The following is a 17,072-nucleotide window of genomic DNA, read 5'->3' on the forward strand; positions in this document are numbered from 1 at the left end:
GCTGGGGGCGGACAACAATGAAGCAGGCAACCTAGGTTGGAAGGTACGCGCGCAAGGGAGGGAGTGCAGATGAGGGTGACGGGTGGATGGATGGGTGGACAGATGATGATGATAGCGGGAGGGACAGGCCAAGTGGCACTAGGACACGTAGGCGGAAGTGATGGATATGTTGGGTCGTGACAGGAGGGAGGAGAGGTGGAGGGGATGAAGTTGAAACCTTCTTCTGCTGTCAGGGGTGTGTCCGGGGTTGAGGGGGTCCAGGTATAGCACCCGGTGCTGAGGACCTCGTGGGGGTGGATCAGGCATGCGTACTGGCAGGCCTGATATGGGACAGCTGTCCCTGGCCACTCAGACTGAAGTGGAAAAGGTGAGAAGAAGGTTACTTCTTCGGTTCCCACTTCAGGTACATTTATGTACATGCGGCTTGAGTCACATGATGGATGCCACGTCATCCTTGGAGACAACCACAGCCATCTGGGTGTCCCTGTGGGGGATCCCGAGGGCATCCGGTGCAGGCACACATGCTGGGCACAGCTGGGAGCTGTCCGGGGAGTCTGGGCCAGGCAGGTCAATAGTACATTGATGCAAAGGAAAATGGTCCATGTAAATAGAAAGAATAAACAGGAGGGGAATGATGGGAAGAATGAAATAAAGAAAAGAGAAGAGAGAGAGAAGAAAGAAAGAAAGAGGAGGGAAGGAGGGAGGGGAAGGATGGGCAGTGGGGCAGCGGGTGAGGTGTGACCGGGTGGACTTGGGTGGGCCCTGACAAGAACACTTTCGGCTCAATTATGACATCCATGATAAGGAACTGCTTGCCATTCACGATGCATTCCAATCATGGAACCACTTCCTTGAAGGTTCGGGAACCCAATCGACCCCATCACCAACCACAAGAACCTTGAGTATTTCTCTACCACCAAACTCTTGACCCAGTGGCAAGCCCACTGGTCAGAGTTCCTCTCCCAGTTCCACATGACTGTCCGATTCCATCCCAGAAGACTCAGAGTAAAACCAGATGCATTGACTAGACGCTGGGACGTCTATCCCAAAGAAGGGGATATGGACTACACCTGCAGAACTTCTGACCGGTCTTCACTTCGGAGCAGCTCACTGCATCCTTATGAGCCACATTCCTAGCTTCCACAGTAATCCGGGCAGCTGTACTCATTGACACAGAGGCTCTCCATTGAGACATTCTAGCCTCCCTCTCCTCTGATACCACAATCTCTTCTCATCTCACTTCCCCAAACCTCCCCAATTCCTGCTGGTCCATTGATGCCAAAGGCCTGTTAAGGCTGGACAACTGCATTTACGTTCCGGATTCCAATGATCTTTGTCTCTGCATTTTGTGAGACAAACATGACCACCAGCTCTCTGGACACTTCAGCCAAAACCGGACTCTGGACCTGGTCCGTCATGATTATACCCGGCCAGGCATCTGTAACTTCGTCAAGAGCTATGTGTCCTCCTGTACTTCCTGTGCCCATGCCAAAGTTCCCCATCACAAGCCTTACAGCTTACTCAAACAACTCCCTATCCCCAAACGTCCTTGGAACTCCATCTCCATGGATTTCATCGAACAGCTACCCTCCTCTTCCGGATTCACTTCCATCTTGGTCATCATGGACCACCTGTCCAAACAGCGCATCTTCATTCCTACCCATGATACCATCACTTCTCCGGAACTGGCCAAGCTATTCCTCCTCCATGTGTTCTCCAAGCATGGAGTTCCTTCCCACATCACCTCCGACAGGGGTCCGGAGTTTGTTTCTCATTTTTTCTGTTCACTTGGTAAATCCCTTGACATCCACCTCCACTTCACCTCCGGTTACCACCCAGAAGGACATGGACAGTGTTACAAAAATGGGGCCAGAGGCGCCCATTTTCATCCGTTCGAGGTGCAGGGAAAAGGAAGGGGGAAGGGAGGTGGTTCATTAGGGTTTACAGATGGTTTCACAGATGATTTAACATGTAGTTTAACAGGTAGTGTGGCAGCGGGTTTTTCGTTGATTATTGATTGGATAAACTATATTACTATATAAATCACATGATACAGAACCCATAAGAGTCTAAAATGGAAATTCCCATTTCCACAACAGACAGACCAAACAGATGGACCAGATGCTCAAGCAGTACCTGCGCATCTATAGTAACTACCAGCAGGATAATTGGTCCGAACTCCTACCTCTTGTGGAGTTTGCATACAACAATGCTCCGAATGCCACCACAGGCATCTCTCCATTCTTTGCCAATAAGGGCTACCATCTGAACATACCGTTCACCCAGAGCGAGACCTAACATCAGTACATGCCCAAGAGTACTCGGTAGATCTCGACCACTTCCTTCATGAGGAAATGCACCACGCTCAGATCTGTTACCAGGGCCTGGCAGACTCCTGTCAGAGTCCTGCCCCAGCTTTTGAGGTAGGAACTTTGGTCTATGTAAAGGCCAAGTATTTCCATTCCACCCGACCTTCCAAGGAGCTCTCCGAGAAAAACCTCGGCCCATTCGAGATCATTGCCCACATCGAAACCCACTCCCTCACTCTACGCCTGCTGGAAAACATGTGAGCCATTCACCCAGTATTCCATGTCTCACAGATCGAACCCTCCATCCTGAATGTCATTCCGAACTGCCACCAGCCACCTCCACCTCCAATAGAAATCAAAGGCGAAATGGAGTTCAAGATCGAAGAGATACTCAACTCCAAGATCAACCGACGTAGATGCAACAAGTTGCTCTACCTGGTCAAGTGGCTAGGCTGTGAAGGGACTGACAAGGAGACACAATGGCTCCTTGCCAGCGAACTTGATCACACCTCCGACCTCGTCAAAGCTTTCCACTCTCGGTACCTGTCAGAGTACCGAGCTGCTCAGTATCTAAGTCGAGGAATCCGGAGCTCTCGCTGGAGCTGAGACCGAAAGGGAGAGGGTCGGTTTCAATGGGGGAACCTGATAGAGCGGGTTGTGATGGAGATTCCAGCTGAGCAGCAAGGGGGAAAATGAGAGAAGAAAGTTACCCTCCCCGCTTGCTACTCAGGAAATGATAAGGTCGGGGTACTCGGCAATGTGGGGCCGCTTTACAAGAGGGAATATATTACATGTCCATGTCAGTCCGGGGATAGTGATCAGGCAGTGCTGGTCTGGAGTTGATGTGTCATCAGTCATGAGTAAACAGTCCAGACCTGGTTGTACCCTGACAGTACCCAGACAAGCCTGGTCCCAAAGTGTCAGGAATCGGCCCCTGACCCCGCTGTCAGGGCACCCAACCACACCCCAGAACCACCCTCCCAGACTTCCCCCACTTCCCTGACCTCTCCATCCCTACATATCTCTCACAACTTCAGCCCACATGCGAGCCTGCAGGAAAAATCACCTGGGTCAAGGCGAGCAACTCACCTTAACCCATGTGACACCTTTTCTGAGTCACAGGAACATGCTCGGCTTCTACCCAGAGTCACGTTATGAACTGTACAGTACACTTCCCTTTTATAGTAGCCAAGTGGGGAATAGGGAAACTTACCCTTCTTCTCAACTCAATCCCTGCTTAGTCCCTTCAGTGAGTTTGAAGAGCTGAGGACAGGGTCTAGCACCCAGCCACCCGGAACACCACACACACCTAGGCCTGAGGTCAGGCTGTCCCTGATTGAGGACCGAGCCCTGACACAAAGCTCCTTAGGAACCTCGACTCCTCTCCCATCTCTCCTTTCTCTCCACTCCTCATTCCTCTTTCCCCTCACCTTACTAATTCTGGGCCTTCAAGGGTTCAGGCCTAAGAAGGGGATACTGTCATATCCATCCATGGCCATCATCTCCCACTACCTCCAATCCTTCTGGATTAGCTCCACTCCTTCTTCACTAACCTTGTCTGACTCCCTCAATGGTCACCACCCCCTCTTTTCAACATATTACCTATGCCTCCCTAAGTATGGAGCACCAAAGGCTTCTGGACAGCTCCAACGTCCGCTAGCACCCCACCGCTGGGCAATTCACTCGCTTGCCCTGCAAGTCTACCTTTGGGCCTATCCCTCCTTTCTGTTTCTGGGTTATCGCCTGCCATTCCGCCAACCCCATAACCTGACTCGTTGGTAATATTCAGTCAGCTAATGTTTAACTCTGTTAGCCCTGCTCCGCTCGGTCCTGCCATTCATGGGACTGCCTCGCTGTAACTATATATACTTAACTTGTGGACAGGTTACACTCCAGTGATAAAATCGACTAGAGTTGATCCCCTTTTTAGTTCTCATTGCCAGTAAGTAAATTAGGGCACGGACATGTAACTTGGCACAGCACTCCTGGTCTGAGTCACTGAGGCTGAAGCCCTCTGCCATGGAGACAACTCCTTTGTCTCGCTTCTGGTCTCTAACAAGTAGCATAGTCTTCCCTTTGTTTCTTGTCCTGCCAAGTCCCCCATGCTGGGACTTTGCTGCTTTCAGAGCTGTCCCTGGTGGGACCCTATGTCAAGCATGTTCTACACTACACAAGTGTTGTGATGGTAATTAATAATCTTGGTTTTGTGGGACAACATGAAATGAATAATTATTACATAATAATGTTGCATGTAGGCAATGGTTGTTGGCTGGTTTCTAAATCAATTCCCATCATTTTTTGTGAGGCCCTGATCACGTGTATATTTCCTTCTGCGCTCATCTCAGGGGGGTTTTGTAGGTTTTCTATTTGTGAACTATTTTTGCTTTCAGCACATGATCTTTGTGGGGCATGCTGAGGAATGTTTTAGGGTTAGTGTGAAGTAGTGATCGTGATAGTGTGGTCAGTGACCCGTGAGAATCTGCAAGCTGATGCAAATGTGCAATTTCTTCACCTTCTACATATGAAAGTGATTTGTAGTTATCACTGTATGGTCTGCAAGAGGCTCCAGACTGGCTAGTTGGTCTGCTTTCCGTGACCATGGGACTTGGGCCACCCGACATTTTGCAGGGGCTGTGCGTGGGCTTTTCTGCTGATCAATCACATCGATACGTGGCATGTGGCTGTACATTTGTATATCGTGCATAAAGCAAAGATGTTCCTCCAATCCCTCCTTTCCTTCAAAAATGTGCATCTCTTCCCGTTTAAAATCATCGCTGCCCATCGCTGGGACTGTCATTCCACGGTACGCAGTAAATACTCGTCTCAACCAACCCTTCCTCTTGCTTTCCGGGTTCACATGCTGATTAACAATATTATCTCCATGATCTGAACTTAGGCCGGTAGCGGCGGGCGAAGGTCCCAGCGATGTCATAGACCTTACTTCAGCCAACTTTGGCGCTGAGACGCAGAAGGCTGGCCTTTTACTGGTCCAGTTCTTTGCGCCGTGGTACGTTTTGGTTGCTCATCCTCATCTTGGTCATGGTTGGACGCTTTGATCAATTAGGTGTGGCCATTGTAAAGCGCTCGCTCCTCACTACGAGGAAGCTGCAACAGCTTTAAAGGAGAAGAACATCACGTTGGGGAAGGTCGATTGCGTTGATCAGGCGGACCTTTGCTCAGAAAATGATATACAAGGTTACCCAACGCTGAAGATCTACAGAAAGGGGAAACCGACAGCATATAGAGGGTCTCGCCAAGCCGATGGCATCATCAGTTACATGACCAAGTGAGTGTCTTGGCGCCTACGCGCCCATGTTGTTCGTTTATTGACAGGACACCAGACAATCTCTCCCGGCCGTCTCGACTGTTGCCTCTGAGAATCTCGGAGAATTCAAGGTCGCTGATAAGGTCGTTGTGCTTGCGTATGCCACTTCTACCGAAGAAGCCCCCATTCCTGCCTTCTCTTCCGTCGCTGAGACCTACCGTGACGATTACTTGTTCGGTTTAACAACCGATGAGGCGGCCATCAAAGCGGCTGGCGTCACCCCACCTGCTATCGTTCTTTACAAAAAGTTTGATGAGGGTCGCAACGACTTCCCTTCCGAGAAAATCGCTTCCGCCGACGTCGCCTCTCTAGCCGATTGGATCAGATCCAATGCTATTCCTCATTGACAAGATATCTGGAGGAACTAAGACGACTTTCAAATCCCGGTACTATCCCGGTGCAAATTATTGCGAAATTCACATTGCTGCTCATCCCCCTCTCAACACTTTTGATGCCAATGTGGCACCTGAAAGTAGAGGTGATGCTGTTTTATATCTTCTCGGTTTCCAAATGTTGATATACATAGTTATGAATTTCAATATACTTCATGACATCGAAATCTGTGTCTGTTTCACTCCCTACTTGGGCAGTGTGGAACTGTATTATGGGGCTTGCCGGATCCAAAAAAGGAAGCCATGCCTTCTCTACCCTTTAAGCATGCTGTCCATGCTCACTCATGCCTGCACACAGGAAGTGCCATTGCACCAACAATCTTGGGGAATACTCTAAGGTATGCCACTGACTAGCTGAGGTGCTATCCATTCTGAGTTAGCAAAACTTTTTGGACTCAGAAAAACTGCACAACACCATACCCAATCCTATGAAATATCTTTCCACCCCAGGCCCTAACCTCATGGCTCATGAAGACTCCAGACTTGGAAACTTTGATATCAAGCCAGAAAGTGATAGTCATGACTGTTGGAAGTTGTACACATGGTCTTGGGAACCTTAAATGCATAAAATATGGACATTCTGGGAATTGAACCACAGAGCCCTGCAAAGGTACCTAGAGTGTGTTACTGTTAGATACTGAACCAGGGATGGCACTGGGGGTTGTGCAGGTTGACCATTGCAGGGTCATTGTGGGCTTCTATTGGCCATGATGCCATGAGCAAAGGGACAAGGCCTGAGGGTAGGACCTTCAGCCTCAGCAACTCTAAAAGAGCACTGTGCCCCTAGTTGTCTCCTGGCCCTCATTTCATATTTCCTTAAGTTGCCTTGTCAAGTGTCAGAGCTAAGGGTCAAGATCAAGTGTCAGGTCACGGTCCATGTATATAGGGTCACGTGACACAGGGAGGTCACTATCATCCTACCCCCTGTGAATCATACATATTTGATACTCACAGCTGGGTTCTAGGACACCCACCTTACATCAAGTCAATATATTAGAGCTAAAGCACCATTGTCAGGGCACAGCCCACTAAAGTAAATAAGCTAATGTGTGGACTCAGTCTCAAATGAAAGATCTAAGTTATTATTCCTTTACCTAATGCATGGACTGTAAATACAATCAGAACTCACATACAAGGAAGAATAAAAAGGGTATCACCTCAGTCTCAAATGAGAGATCTGAGGGAGTGTGAAAAATTCTGCACACAGTGTGTTTTATACACCTAGTGCCAATATCGCTTATAGCGACTGCCTGCTATAACTGGCAATGAAGTAACTATCAAGACAAAAGGTATATACAATATCCTCAATTGATATCACATCAGTAAAGAAAAATATTAGTATGCATGGACATTGATATTCTAATACCTTCAACCCCACACACCCTCAGGTACCCCTCCCTCCTTCTAGTCACCCTTCCCCTATTTTCCCCTTCACTGTTTCACAATGGCACATGCATGCAGACCTGTGGGAAAGTTCTGGGTGAGTGACTGAGGTCTCAGTGGGATTGCTCAGCACACAGAGCCATAAGTGATACAATGGTGTGTATATTATGGTGTGTGTAAGCGGTTAACAGGAGTTCCTGCTTACCGATGTGACTATATGTACATAGTGATTACATATGGCTCAGGGTTGGGGGCTTTTTCCCTGACATTCTCCCCCCTTGCATTGCATTTGTGATGCATACATAGTTAATGAGGAAGAAAGAATGTTTACATTGAATTTGAAATTGTCAATGAGTGTTTTGTTATTGCCACTTTAAAGTGGATGATTTGTACATGTCGGTGAGAGAAATTGAGGGAATGAATGGGTGTGGGGCCATCACTTTGAAGTGAATGGAAATACATGGGTATCACAGAGGGGAAAAGTGATAAAAGAGAAGAAGTTTTTCGAAAAATAAATTTCGACCCAAAGATTATATGTCTCTGGTATTCCTCCTCACTTGTTCCATGAGGATTCATGTGTAAGTGGTGTTTACACATGAGTGGTGGTGGGTGTGGGTTGGACGGAGTAGAGAGTTCTGCAATTGTTACTTGTGGTTCCTTGCATACAATATTGTGTGCAAGGCTTCGAGTTGGGGGAAGGTGTTTTCATGGGTGCCTCAATGGCATATTACCATGTCACTTTCCCTTTCCTCAAGGGTAGAGTTATTGCCCTGGAGAAGGGTTTTCCTCCAGGTTGTTCATCTGATTGCTGTGTCAGATGCAATGACATAGCCTGAGCTACATTGTTGAGCTGTGGGCTCAACAAAGTGGGCGCTTCCTGGGTGGGAGCAGGTTGTTGTGTTCCTGAGCCACTTGGCTCAGGTGTAGAGTATGGTAAGTTTACTGTTCTTCCTGTGGGGAAGGGTGGTCGCTGGCCCATTTGTCCAGCACAGAGACTTGCATCTCTTTCCCGGTATTTAGAAGCTTTCGCTTCCCACCCCACAGTTCTTGCAGCATGTTCCCCAGGAGTCCTGAGTGGTTTGAACTGGGACTTTATATAGGCAGCTTTGCCTAGACTTTCCCAGGAGATTTTCCCCTTGTTCTCTGGGGAATTGTACTCCTCCATGAGTTTTGCAATACTTGGGAGTCCCGAGAAATATTTCTCAGTTTCCTTTGCTTTTTCGCAAAGGACTCTATGTACCTTGCCGCTTTTAAAGGTGGCTTCAGCTTGTTCGTACCAATGTACATATTCTTTCCCACTCACACTTGTCCACCAAGCATATGCAATGTTGTGCACCACTTGCTATTCTCCTCATGGGGAAGTTGGGGTCAATTGTTACATCGATAGGAGCTTCGACTTGGCCAAACTTGTTGAGTTCAGTGGACTTGTATAGCATGTGGACACTTCCCTGCAGGGTAGCTTGCCCATAGGGTGCCAAGGTACTCAGTGGCCCACACCTCTGGCAGTGGTCCCTGTTTTGGGGTCTGCCATCAGTTGCCCACCGCTCTCCCTCTTCCCCTCGACATGGGTTTGCCCTTCTGAGGGTGGGCCCTTATGCAACCCAGACAGGGTCGCTGTAAGGAGTGGTAACCCCACCCCTTAATTTCTATCTTTATTCTATATGTGTCTCATAATAAACATGTATGAACAATGTATATACAATAACGTGGGAATTTGGGAAAAGGAAGAGAACTTCTTTTCCTCCCCATCGTTGATAATTAAAGCTCCATACAGCTCAACTTTATTGACGACCTGAGGATTGAGGAGAACTGGGGTTAGAACCTACACCAACCCCTTACACTCACCTGCCCACAGGGTGGCAGGATAGTTGATGCCCCGGCACCGTATCCCCTCCCCCTGACCTGGGCAGCCCCCACCATGATGGGTTTGGCAGCGAGGTCTGCCAGTGTGCATGCCTCTTTGAGCTCACATTTTAATAATTTGATCTCCCTCTTTTGGAGATCAACTTCTCTCTCTGTATCTTTCAGAGAGGCAAAGATGCCCTTGGCATCTCTTCATGCTCTATTGTACTCATGCCTCCAATGGGCGCAATTATTGCAGGCATCATCTGATGCCCCCGAGTTATCAGACCGTGCCTGTTGGATGGCCTGGACGAGGAGCTGCTGTCACTCCCTTGTCTCCCTCCTATGAGGGACTTCATCTCTTTCAACTCCTGACAGAGTTGACCTGTCTGAGCAGCTACCGCTGATGTGATGGCTGATTCCCAGCCTACATTTGGCTGGGGTGTTGTTGGACCTGGGCCAAATTGGCCAATCCAGGGGGTGATTTGGCCAGGGAAGTCCCCTGGGGAGTATGCCTGGGGCTGCAACAGCAAATGCTGCCCCTGGAATGGTGCTTGTTGCACCATTGGTGCAGTTTGCACTGCATATGGTTGGAAGCCCCTTTGGGGAGGCTGGGGGATTTCTCCTGGTGCTTTTCTTTGTTGTCTGACAAGTTCTGCAAGACTTGCAGAACTTATGGGTGTCCTTCCTCATTGACTTCCACTGTCATATCCATCCACAGCCATCGACTTCCACTACCTCCGATCTCTCCGGACTACCTCTGCTCCTTCTTCACTAACCTTGGAGTTCCCATATTCTGCAATCACCTCGGTATCCCTTGATGGTCACCACCCCCTCTTTTCAATTTATTACCTACACCTCCCTAAGTACGGAGCCCTGAAGGCTTCCAGACAGCTCTGACGTCCGCTAGCGCTGAAGGAGCAGAACTGAGAGTGCAGTTTTCCCTGTTCCTGGTTGTGGGGGAGTGTACCTGTTGAGTACTGTTACAAAAATGGGGCCGGAGGCGCCCATTTTCGTCTGTTCTGAGCGCAGGAGAGAAGGGAGAGGAAGGGAGAGGGTCCATTAGAGGTTACAATGGTTTCACAGTTGGTGTAACATGTGGTTTAACAAATAGTTAACAAGTGGCGATTTTGGTGGTTAATTGATTAATTAAACTATATTACTATATAAATCACATGATACAGAACCCATAAGAGTCTAAAATGGGAAATTCCCATTTCCATAACAAGTACGGTGCTGTGTTAGTGTTTTGGTTGCTTTTTCAACAGTTTAGTGTGCTATAGAAAAATCAAACAATCAAACACCCTGCAGAGCTGTTCAAATAATTGTCTGAGCTGACTCTGGTCTGTTCAGCTCTCAGTCAGAATTCACCTAATTCTACCACTTTTTAGTTTAGGGAGTGATTACTCCTATGTGTGGAGAGATACTACTATTTTCTCCCTTCACACTGTCACTTTTTGTTCAGTAGTAACAAACTGCTTCTAAGTGTCTTACTTAGATGCCTATAAATCTCCTATCTCACTTATCACACTGTTGTTGCCTTTTGTACAGTGGCAAACTTAACTGTCTTATCACTTTTTTGCACTGGAGTGAGAACCAGAAGTGCTTGAGAGAAATATTACTCTATCTCTGAGGGGCTGCAAAGTGAGCGAAATCATGGTCCTTTTATACCTTTCAAGACCTTTCTTTCCCATGCTTTGCACTATTTACATGCAATAGAGTATTTACAAGCTTTTGTTCTAGAAAGTCCTAATGACTTGCCCAGATGACTTAGTCAGATATGACTCAACCAAAATGACTTGGTTAGATGTGATGGGGCTGTGTATGACTCAGTCTGAATTGGTTTCAGGCTGTGCATTTCTATTTTCCAGAAATGACTCAACCATATTATGACTCAACCAAAGTGACTTGGTCAAAAATGACTCAGCTGGAAATGACTCCATCAGAAATGACTCAGTCAGGGTGTCATATAGTTCTGTCTAGAAAATATTTCTAGGTAGTTGTTCATAGGTTCATATAATCCATATAGTGTAAGAATGTGAGGAAATGTTCTTCAAAGTATGTTTTAACATAAACAGTCCAAAAAAAATGTCATAAAAATGTAATGCATGTTGGATCCCCCTCGTTCCACAGCCATGGGAACATCTGGTGAATGTCCGTGCACAGGGAAACTTGTGCCAAGAGTGAGGCTGAAGTGTGGTCACCTTACCAGTTAAATTGTCTAACTTGTCACATGACCTTCAACATGGTGTTGAATCCAAGTGATACACACAACCTTGATTAACTCCTTCAATTACTCTTTCCTCCCATTCCAACTTGCTATCATACAAGGGTCAAGTGTCCATGCATGTGAGGGTCATTCTTTAGTTGTTGATGATGTCCTCGGAACTTTCCCTACAGCGCACTCCCGCCTCCGCTGGGCAATACACTCGCTTGCCCTGCAAGCCCACCTTTGGGCCTATCCTTCCTTTCCATTTCTGGGTTATCACCTACCATTCCGCTAACCCCATAACCCGACTTGTCGGTAATATTCAATCAGCTAATGTTTAACCCTGTTAGCTCCGCTCTGCTCAGCTCTGCCATTTGCAGGCCCACCCTCGTTGTAACTATATATACTCAACTTGTACATAGGTTACACCCCAGTAATAAAATCAACTAGAGTTTACCCCCTTTCAGTTCTGGTTGCCAGTTAGTAAGTTAGGGCATGGATGTGTTACTTGGCACAGCGCTCCTGGCATAAGTCGCTGAGGCTGAAGCCCTCCGCCATGGAGACATTCCTTTGTCTTGATCTGGTCTCTGACAAGTACTGTGAAAGTGCATCTGCCACTTTGTTCTTGTGGCCTTCCACATATTTTATTTTGCAATTAAATCTTGCAAAGAAGGCTTGCCATCTCAGGTGTCTACCTGAGTTGTGGTTTTTCGCTTTGAAATATTCCAAAGCTTTGTAATCTGTGATTACTGTGAATTCATGGCCTCCCATGAGATCATCTTGCCATCTCATGAGTACCTCGAGGACGCCAAGTGCCTCAAGTTTGTAGGTGAAGTACCTACATTGTGTGTTGGTAAACTTCTTGGAAATGAATGCAGCTGGGTGGCAGGTCTGCCACTTTTTGCCTTGTCCAATTAGTGTGCCCATGCCCACTGGGCATGCATCTGTTATGACCCAGATGTGGAGTTTTCTCCTCTCTTCTTCCGAGAGGTTTTCCAGTAGATTCCACTGGATGGGCTTCAGAATTGTAGCCCTGCAAGTGAGACGTTTAATCTTGTCAAAGCATTTCTGGTGGAGTGGTGTCCACCTGAATGTCTGCTTGTTGGAGCAGATTGTTTGCAGTGGCCCTGTGTAGCCACTGACATTTGGCATGAATATCAATAGATATTCTACCATTCACAGGAATTGTAGGACTCCTGTGTGGTCTACTGGCTCTTGCCAGTTGCAGATTTTCTCCATTTTGTCTGCTTGAGCATGGATGCCTTGTTTGTCCATGTGGCTTCCTAGAACGTCTTGGATTGGAGCAAACAGTTGGAATTTCTTCCGGCTTATATAGAACTTTGCCCCCTTGAGGTGAGTAAACAGCCACAATAATGCTTTATTGTGGTTCTCCACCGAGCTTGTGCTAGTGAAGATGTCGTCAAACCAGATGTGTAGGCATCTGCCTACTTCTCCTCATAGTTCCCAGGTCAAGGCATGCTGGAAAGTACAAGGAGCGTTGCAGTCTCCTTGCTGCATCATGTTTGAGTTGTACGTCCCATGGGGCATAGAGAATGTTGTCCTATGGATGTCATCTGGGTCCATGCATATTTGTTCATATGTGTCTGACATATCGATTTTAAATCAGTATGTTGCTCTGGCAACTGATTCTTGGATCAGTCACATGTCTGGCATTGGTGTGATGTCAAGAATTGTGTTCGAATTACGATTTCTCGCATTGATTACCATGTGCAAAGATCCATCTGCTTTGCAGATGCACAGCAGTGGGCATGCTCGCTTGCTGCTCATGGGATATCACCATCCTGCTTTCACATAGCAATCTATTTTTGTCACTAGTGCTTCCTGCAGTGCTGCAGGACATCTCAGAGTGTTTTCCTGAGATTTCTTGTTTGGATCCTTTAATGGGATTCAATGGTTCACCTCCCTCAAGGGAGGCATTTCTAATGGCACTGGTGCCATTATGGTTTCGAATTTCTCTCTCCACTCCCTGAGTATTTCGAACTCGGGGCTGTTCATGGAGAGACCTTCCAGATGTGGTACGTCTGGTAGTTCTAGTCCTTCTGGACTTGGGTTGGGCCAACCTTCAGGGTACTTTCTTCTGATTACCCTGAGGTGTGTTTTTGTCTCACCTCCCTGTCAGGGGGGCTTCTTTTTTGGCTGTTCTCGAGCCCTTACTCGAGTTTTCCACCTGTGTGATCTCGTTGCATGGTCTTCACTGGCTCCAAGGGTGTCTATGTTACCCTTGTTTACCATTCTCACTTTGTGAGACTGGAAGTCTAAACTTACCTGGTTTTTGTTTAACCAGGGGGTGCCAAATATGGCATCATATCTGTTGATGTTAATTACATTGAAGTAGTGTTTTTCTGCATGGCTGTTGATTGATCTCAATATCCACATTTGTTCTGAACAAGATCTGTGATCTTCCTCCTTTTGTCCCCATTTGGAGGATGACTGGGTTCTCCAATTGGAGGAGTGGGATGTGGACCACATGGACAAAGTCCGGTGATATTGCATCCATTTTGGCTCCACTGTCAAATAGCACATAGGCTTTTACGCCTGCCATTTTTATGTGAGCTTTCAGCATTCTCTTTGTTGAGAGCGGTCTGTTTGTGGGGTATTTTCCCGCATCTTTTGAGATGCGGAATTTTGCATCAAACAAGGGGGTCTGGGTTTCGATGGACTTTTGGTCCTTCTTCCCTTTCTCCTTGTTTTCCTTGGGTGCTTTGGTGTATTTCCCCAAGGCATCTTTTCTTGGTGCTACTTTCTCGTCTGCTGTGTTTTCTAACTGGTGTGCCACAGCCAGTTGTCAGGGATGCATCTGGGGTAGAGGGGGTCTGGATGTAGCACCCAGCAGAGGGGCCCTTGCAGGGTGTAAACTGGGTGTGTTTACTGGCAGGTCCAGAAGGGACAGCAGTCCCTGGCCACTCAGACTGAAGTGGAAAAGGTGAGAAGAAGGTTACTTCTTTGGTTCCCACTTCAGGTACATTTATGTACATGCGGCTTGAGTCACATGACGAGTGTCATGTTGTAGGCGGGATAATCGCCCATGCGCAGTGCCAGCTCGGATACCTGTTTCCACGATTAGAAAACCACCTTTCATTCATGCGACGACTCGGTATGGAATTGGTATCTAAAAATAGTGCTAATTCGTACGATTCTGACGGTACCAAGAACATCCCAAACGGTGGAGAATTGACGGAGTTCTGTGTTGGACAAGTTAGGCACGGGCATGTGCGGGCGTGGGAATCTCAAGCGGCAACCCAGAATTCCAGCCTCACTCGTTCCCACGGCGTCTAATAAATTGGTAAAAATGCTTATCGGCTGCGTGAGAGTTATCTCCGGCTGCATTTCCAATTTTGGCTCTCAATTCCGTAAATCCGTTGAGAAATCGCGTATTTTCTTATATTTTCATATTCCACCATCATTTCAGTTATTGATTGATATTCTTTTATTGTTACTGTTACCCTTTTTTATTATTTCGCCTAATAAGGTACCCAGGTGCCATATGGCACCAATATTTGCCATCTATTCTTTCTAAAAATAATTATTAGATATAATCCTGTACATATCGGATTTTGAAAAGAAGTTCTCCCCTCCCCCAATTTTCTCTAAGGTGCTAGGACGCGCTAGAGAGGGTGTGAGTGTGTGGAATTCCAACAGTAGGAATAAGGGCAGTGATCTAGCTCACAACGAGTGAGTAGTGGACACTGAGCCCGGACCTTGCAGAAATCCTGGAGAACCCACTGCGGAGTTTAGGATCGAGAGCATAGCGAAGTCAAGAGAGAAAGTAGAGGTTTTGGAGAGTTTGGCCCCACGAGCTTAGTCGGCATAGAGAGCTGCGAGCTCTCTTTCAATGTCATCCTCGGAGACAGCCATGGCCATCTGGGTGTCCCTGTGGGGGATCCCAAGAGCGTCTGCTGCATGCATGTGTGTTGGGCACAGCAGGAAGCCATCTGGGGTGTCTGGGCTGGATGGGTCAATAGTACATTGATACAAAGGGAAGTGGTCTGTGTAGATGGAAGGAATAAACAGGAAGAGAATGATGAGAAGAATGAAATAAAGAAAAGAGAAGAAAGAGAGAAACGAAAGAAGGGAGGAGGGAGGAAGGAGAGGGATGGGCAGCAGGGCAGTGGGTGAGGTATGGCTGGGTGGGTCCGGGTGGACCCAGGTCAGGCAGGTGTGCCCTGACACCAGTTTGATTTTGTAATTTATGTCGTTGTGGTCAATGACTGACATTGGGCCCATCCTTATGGTCCCAATGTTAACTTCCTCACCCTCTGAATCAGGTGAGTATTGAGGTCCCTCGTATGGGTCCTCTACTTCGAAGCTTGATGCTCCAGAGTCATCACGATTTCCATGGCGGCTATGTGCCTTGGCTTTTCATCGCTCATTGCATGATGTTTTGGGCAATCTTTTGTTTGCCCTATTTTGCCGCATTTGCCGCAAATTGGGACTGACTTTTGGTCAGTTTTCCTCGAAATTTTCGAGGATATATCCTCTTTCCATCTGGGTTTGGGCTCTTCAGCCTTCTTTCCTGATGGGAGAGCTCCACCACAGCCTGTGGTTGCCATGGTGGTTGTTCAGGTATAATATCCTGATTTGTAGGCTGAAGACATCTTCAGCCCATCGATTATCTCGTCTATGCAAGATATTGCTTTTAACATCTCCTCGTTTGAGGAGAAGTCCACTCTGATTCTGTCATGAGTGATCATTTCCCTCTTCCATTCGAGGGGAATTGTCAGGACATGGCGAGGAGGGAGCAGCATGCCTGGACCTTTCCCCAGAAGGGAAGAGATAGAGGATGGGCAGAAGGACTGTGGCCTCAGCGACTTGGAGGGGAGCGCTGTGCCTACATTTGGTAATGCTTAGTGTCTGGTCCTTAACTTCAGAACAAGGGGGTGCAAACTCTGGGGGAATAGTCGTTATTGTCAATTTTGCACTGAGGTGCCATCAACTACAGTACAGGACTTATATACATAATACAAGACAAATAGGAACAAAGGGAAAACCCAAGATGGACTTACCCACTTGCTGGGTTGGCAAGCTCATGAGAGAATCGCCTTATTGAGCATTGTGGAGTGGGTAGGTGAAGGGTGGAATTAGCGACAGCTATTGGAAAGTGGGAAAACCTTTGCAGGGTTGGCAGAGGTCCTAGGAGGTCTGTAGTAATATTGGGTAGGTAGAAATATTAATAAACATCTAAGATCAGGATAAGAGGTACTGGAGATTGGAGGCAGAGGTGGACCAGAGGTGTACTGGAGGGTATGGCGGAGGTGAGGGAGAGGACAAACTGGAGGTGAACCAGGATGGTGGCAGAGCAGGTCAGAGGTTAGGTGGAGTTGGTATGGATATGACAGGAATGTTGTTTAGAAACCTGGCATTGAAGGATGCCTGGTCAGGTGGCATCACCATCTGGGACGCTGCTTTAGACAGTTCTAAGTAGAACTGTTTTAGGCCTTTTTCCGCTTCGTATTTAATGTTGTGGTATTTTCTTTGTTGCATTCAACATGGCAGAGGCTTTGATGAAAGTTCTCATCAGTATGTTGAGAACCTTGAGGAACATGCCCTTGTCTCCTCTGAGGAGAGTTTCATCTCGGTGTCTTATTCTGAGG

The 17,072-nt window shown here is 47.3% G+C and overlaps 1 protein-coding gene across 1 annotated transcript; it reads left to right on the forward strand.

Moving 5' to 3' along the window:
* The first annotated feature begins 4,881 nt into the window (after window positions 1-4,881).
* EI90DRAFT_2978518 (thioredoxin-like protein) lies at window positions 4,882-6,472 on the forward strand. Its single transcript, XM_039055937.1, has 5 exons — window positions 4,882-5,112; window positions 5,206-5,316; window positions 5,374-5,595; window positions 5,651-6,364; window positions 6,426-6,472. Exons 1-4 carry the CDS (start codon window positions 4,985-4,987, stop codon window positions 5,979-5,981), a joined length of 792 nt encoding a protein of 263 aa, XP_038910081.1. The 5' UTR covers window positions 4,882-4,984; the 3' UTR covers window positions 5,982-6,364; window positions 6,426-6,472.
* Window positions 6,473-17,072: the final 10,600 nt, after the last annotated feature.

The sequence above is a fragment of the Cantharellus anzutake genome, assembly GCF_015039405.1.
Source record: "Cantharellus anzutake strain C23 chromosome Unknown EI90scaffold_89, whole genome shotgun sequence".
In the NCBI taxonomy this organism is placed as follows: domain Eukaryota; kingdom Fungi; phylum Basidiomycota; class Agaricomycetes; order Cantharellales; family Hydnaceae; genus Cantharellus; species Cantharellus anzutake.